The 5,230-nt window shown below is 50.2% G+C and overlaps 1 protein-coding gene across 1 annotated transcript; it reads right to left on the minus strand.

Moving 5' to 3' along the window:
- Positions 1-1,844: 1,844 nt before the first annotated feature.
- LOC116267750 (9-cis-epoxycarotenoid dioxygenase NCED2, chloroplastic-like) lies at positions 1,845-4,396 on the minus strand. The gene has a single exon (XM_031649636.2). It carries the CDS (start codon positions 4,158-4,160, stop codon positions 2,262-2,264), a length of 1,899 nt encoding a protein of 632 aa, XP_031505496.1. The 5' UTR covers positions 4,161-4,396; the 3' UTR covers positions 1,845-2,261.
- Positions 4,397-5,230: the final 834 nt, after the last annotated feature.

The following is a 5,230-nucleotide window of genomic DNA, read 5'->3' on the forward strand; positions in this document are numbered from 1 at the left end:
GAATAAGGACAGTACATTTTCCTCTGGAGAAAATAAAAAGTATCGAACTCAAACAGTTTCAACAACATCCTTTACCATATAATTCATTTCAAAAGGAAAAGGATCCACCATTTTGCACTATGAAAGTCTTTACTAAAACAAAGCTACCAATAACGCACTAGTTCAGTGGATTAAACTACCATTTGAAGCTTTTGGCATTTGGGAATGGAGTGGCTAGTGGCTCATGGGAAACTGTAAACAAGTTCAAACATGGCATGTGGGTAAGTTTAATTACTTGAAGGCTGTGTTTCGGTGGCCAATAGATTCAACTGAGACTGGGACTGTTTGCACAAAAGGATAATTTCGCGAACAGGTTTAATATTAAATCTAATCAAATTTTATATTTCTTTTTTAATCCAGGAAAATGAATGGCTAGAAGGCTTAGAAGCAACAACAATCTTTTGAGCTATACTTGTATGAATTAAGGAGACATGGGCAGGCATTTCCGGGTCGTTATAATATAAGGACGTGAAGATGTAGGCTTGTAATTCAAAAATTTAAATGTTCAACGGGCGTTAATTTGCCATTTTGAATATCTCCTTCTCATTTTTTTTTTCTGTTAAGAAAAGGATTCCATATTTTTTTTATTATATTATTTTGAATGCAGGGAGATGTTGTGAGTAGGGTTCCAATTTGTTGAGCGACAACCACGAACCCGTTGGATCCCCACATTGGGAAAACTTATGGACTCCTTTTCTCTACAAAGAGATTGAAACGATGCCGTTTCCAGGGGACCCAACAGAGAAGGCAGGTCCTTTTCTCCTTGAAAGTTATTGATATCAACACTACTTAAATGGCCAAAGAGAAGAAAAAAACAAATTTAAAAAAAAAAAAAAAAGGGGGAAACGGAAATTGTCCTCCACACGCCCTTAAAGCTTACTCCGTCAACAAAGATCATTGCTGTCTTTTTCTCTCCCAAACATTGTGAGGATTTTACGGTACGTAGTGAATACTCCATCTTGATTGCATGTCCTCGGTAGGCCAGTTTGATGGATGCTGATTCTTACTGTTCTATTTAATATTGACTAATTAATCGATTCCAATCAGCGTTTTTAGGAACATTGCATTTTGAAAAATTGAAGATTAATTGAATATGTGTTTTGTGTTAGGCCTTCAAATTGACCTTCCGGTTTTGCAAGCACAGCCCATGCCACAGTTCTTGAATTCATCCGCCTTACGACCGTATGCATCAAACTCCCTTTTTGTTTGAAAAGGAGCTCGTGAAGGAAACTGGGGATGGAAGGAAAAGGGTTCGCGGATTCACGTATTTGATTTGAAGTCCACTAGAAAGAATCCAGAGGCTCCTTTCCATTCCACCAACGGTGGAAAAGGGCGTCAGTCAAAAGGGAAATTTACCTTGAGATTTGCCTTGTGGAACTCATGGCCGCGGCGGGGGTGGGGTCCCTGTGATTTTTTATGAACGTCTCAAATCTTTGACCGTTTTCTCCGAGAGACAAGAACGCGAAACCGGCAAGCAAACCAACTCCACACATACCATCCACATTAATTCCTCGAGAAGTCGTTCTCCAGCGCTTATCGGCGAAATACTGCTGCCATCCCACCTCTTTGTTTGTAGGATATTTGCTGAAAGTCAAAAGTTGTTATTAATAATGGCCACTTCTTATTTAATTTCACTTGATTAATCCACTATCCCCTAATTGTATGGAACAGCGGGAAGACAGAACACATAATTGATTGGCCCGTTTCTGCTCACAGCAATCAACCAACTATTAAGAATCGATCTGCAACACCACAGCAGAGCAAACTGAAAAACGAAAAAGAAACAAAAAGAGAAAGCGAAGACATCACCACCATGAGCGATCTGTTTCGATGTTCAAATTCCCTATTCATTAACAAATACATGCAGGTGCTTTAACGAAAAGAATTGCGGGGAAGGCCAGCTGAGCTCTCTAGCTATAGCTACACAGACAAAAAGCTACGAGCTTGGCCCTTCCCCTCCCCTATATAAATTTATATATATCACAACTCTATATATGGGCACGATGTCCAATTCCTACATACGGAAGCGAACTAGCTAGACACTCTCGACTCCCAAATTACATCTCTGTATGTATCTCTCTGTTATTACTTCAATACGCAAAACTGTAACGGAAAAAGCGAGAAAATTCTCCGGGGACGTACAGCCGGCCATCCCTCAGGCAAAATTTCTCGGGTCCAAGAAGAAAGGCCAAGTCAGAGGAGCGAGAGAAGTAATAATGTCTCTAAACTTGGTTGGCGAGGTCTTTGGGCGTAATGAAGGTGCCGTGGAAGCCGTAGGGCACCCTGGAGGGCAGCTTGATCGAGGCCTCCAGCTGCATAGTGGCGGCGTTTATGATGAGAAGTTCCGACTCCGAAGTCTTCTCATTGTGCATGAAAGTGAGGACGTGGCCGTCGTCCTCTGCTTCGGGCGAAGGGCAGGAGGAATTGCGGGGAAGGAAGTAGGGCTCGCCGCCAAAGCAGGAGGGACCGTACTCGAACTTCCGGACCTCGCCGGTGGTCAGGTCGACCTTCGCCACGCCGGAGACCTTGGGCCAGGGCTCCACGACCGCGAGGTAGGCGAAGCGGGTCTTGCGGCCGAGGAGGTTGCGGTTGACCATGCCGGCCTCAAGGGTGATGCCAGGGGCGATGGTCCGGCGGGTTGACGTACCGGTCGACGGGTTGAGGCGGATCTCCGAGAGCACGGCTTTGAGGGGCTCGTCGTTTTCGTTGAAGATGGAGTCCGGCGGGGTCATGCAGGAGCCGATGACGACGACCTCGCCGGTTTCCGGCTCCTCCCACGCGTTCCAAAGGTGGAAGCAGAAGCAGTCAGGGGCGTCCACCCAGCGGATGTTGGAGGCATCAGAGTCATACTTTGGGAGGATGCCGAACCGCGCCGTCTTCTCCTTGTCGTAGACGACGGGGGAGCCGCCGCACACCATCTCCTGCAGGCGGAACACCACCTGGTGGTCGGGGACGACGACAAAATTGTTGGTTATGGCGAAGTCGTGGATCATGGTGGGCTGATCCAGGGGAATCTCGACGTCTGGGGCTTTAGTGCCGTCGGGCGAGACGTGGAAGTAGCGGAGGTAAGGCTGCCGGAGGACGTCGTAGCTGAGGGCGAAAAGCTCGCCGGATACGGGGTCCACCTTGGGGTGGGCGATCATGGAGGAGACGAGGTGGCCGCCGAAGTCGAATCGACCGACTGTCTGCAGGTCGCCGGCAGGAGTGAGGCGGACGTGGTAGGGGAGGTCGTCCTCAGACATGGCGAGCAGCCGGCCGTTAAAGTAGACGAGGCCCGCGTTCGCGACGCCGATGCCCTGGCTGGCGTCGACGAGGCCGAAGAGGGCGCGAGCCTGGAAGAGGGCGAGGCGGGCGATCCCTGCGTGGCCATGGAGCTCCCCAATCGCCTTGGGGAAGATGGGGCGCCCGATGGTCTCTTCCTGGACGAACCGGTGGGTGCGGGTGAACCTGCAGGCATAGGAGGCGCGGCCGCCGTCGAGGGAGACGGCGTGGACCATGCCGTCTCCGTCGAAGAAGTGGTGTCCGGCCACGGGGTCGAACAGGGGATTTGCCCCGTTGCGCACGTACACCCCCGAAATACATTCTGGTATGCAGCCGCTCACCGGCAGGTCATGCTCCACCGGGTGTTCCCTCACCGGAGAGAAATTCCCGGCAATCTGAACCGCCGGGTCGGCTGTCTTGGGCAGCGGATGCTGCCTCTCGAGCGGAGCGATGATGGCGTTCTCGACGGCGTCCAGCGCGGAGGCGATCACCCTCTGGGCGAAATTCCACTTAGGCCCGCTGCTCTTCTTCTCGAGCCCAGCAGCCGAGGGTGGTTTGGCAGCCTCCCTTTGACTCCAAGAGTCAGGCGCCGTCACCGGAGGAGAAGGGATGAGGTAAGGGAGCTTGGACAGCAGAGCAGGCGGTGATGGTGGCGATGGGGAGGGAGCAGCAACACTGCAACGGATTGCGAGGTTGCGGCCGCTGAAATTGCGGTTGGAATGAGATGGAAAGCCGAGTGGGGGTAGGGCGGCGTCGGTGCTGAAGTGCAGACGCTGAGCGTCTCTACTGCATTGGATTGTGGGGCCATAGGCAGTAGAATGTGAATGGAACGGTTTGGATGATATGCTAGAACTGATCATGGCTGCAGCTTCTTCAAGCTTGCGGCTGATTCTTCGGTCGAAGCTAAAACCCGAACTGTGGGAAAAAGATTTTAAGGATGGATGTTGACGGCGATGGAGAGGAAAGGTAGAAGAACACTGGTGTTAGTTAGTATTCTTACTATTAGTAATGGAAGCAAGAGGGAAGCAGGGAAAGATCAAGGATGGAGATGACAGTTGGATGTCTGTGATTTGGGTGGAGGGAAAGGAAGGGGGAAAGGGAGTATTTATAGGTGAGCGTGGAGGGGGGATGGGTTTGAAAGGGGAAGAGGAGGGAGGGGGGGCGAGGGTCCACATATTTGCCTTGTCCAAGATGACCACGTGGTGGTGGTATGGTAGAAAAAAGACGCACTTGCGAGTGAGATTTGATTAAAGACCGAGTGATCCCAAGTTGATGCCACGACCTCAAATATGATGGCTTGGCCCCCCTCCCCTCGTCATCACATTCAGATCTTAGGACGCGGTCGCCCTTTCCTTCTATTCTATTTGTAGAAGAAGAAGAAGAAGAAGATGACGGATGGAGACCTCTCCCTCCCTCCCTCCCGCTCTTACCAAAGCCATGCCCCTTCCTATACTTATCTGTTATATCCCCCAGATCCCATAAATTAAAGGTCACATCAACTCGTCGCCAACTCCCTAAAAAAGTTGTTTGTACCAATTGAATCGACCTTTGCCCTCCTAATCCCAATCCGTTACGGGACACACTCCTCTCTCCCGCTCTGGGGAAAATGCCACGCCCAATTTACTTGCCCAATGTACCACGAAAAGGGAAGATAGACTATTCGAGAGAGAGAGAGAGATGGCGTGGGAAGATGTGTGACGTAATGCGCGGTTGGACGAGGGGGGAAAGAAAGTAGGACAACTTTTGAAGGGGAGGAAGGGAATTTCGTTCCAGGTTCCACCTCCGGAATTTTCTCCCACTCGGGACCTAATTTTGACGCGTCTCTCTTCCCTCACTTTCTTAGGAAAAGAAAAGAGGAAAGCAACCATGTCTCATAATCCCTTCCCCTTTTCTTGTCATGGCTAGCAGTCGATGGACGCGTGTCCTCGGG

This window comes from Nymphaea colorata, chromosome 14, assembly GCF_008831285.2.
Source record: "Nymphaea colorata isolate Beijing-Zhang1983 chromosome 14, ASM883128v2, whole genome shotgun sequence".
In the NCBI taxonomy this organism is placed as follows: domain Eukaryota; kingdom Viridiplantae; phylum Streptophyta; class Magnoliopsida; order Nymphaeales; family Nymphaeaceae; genus Nymphaea; species Nymphaea colorata.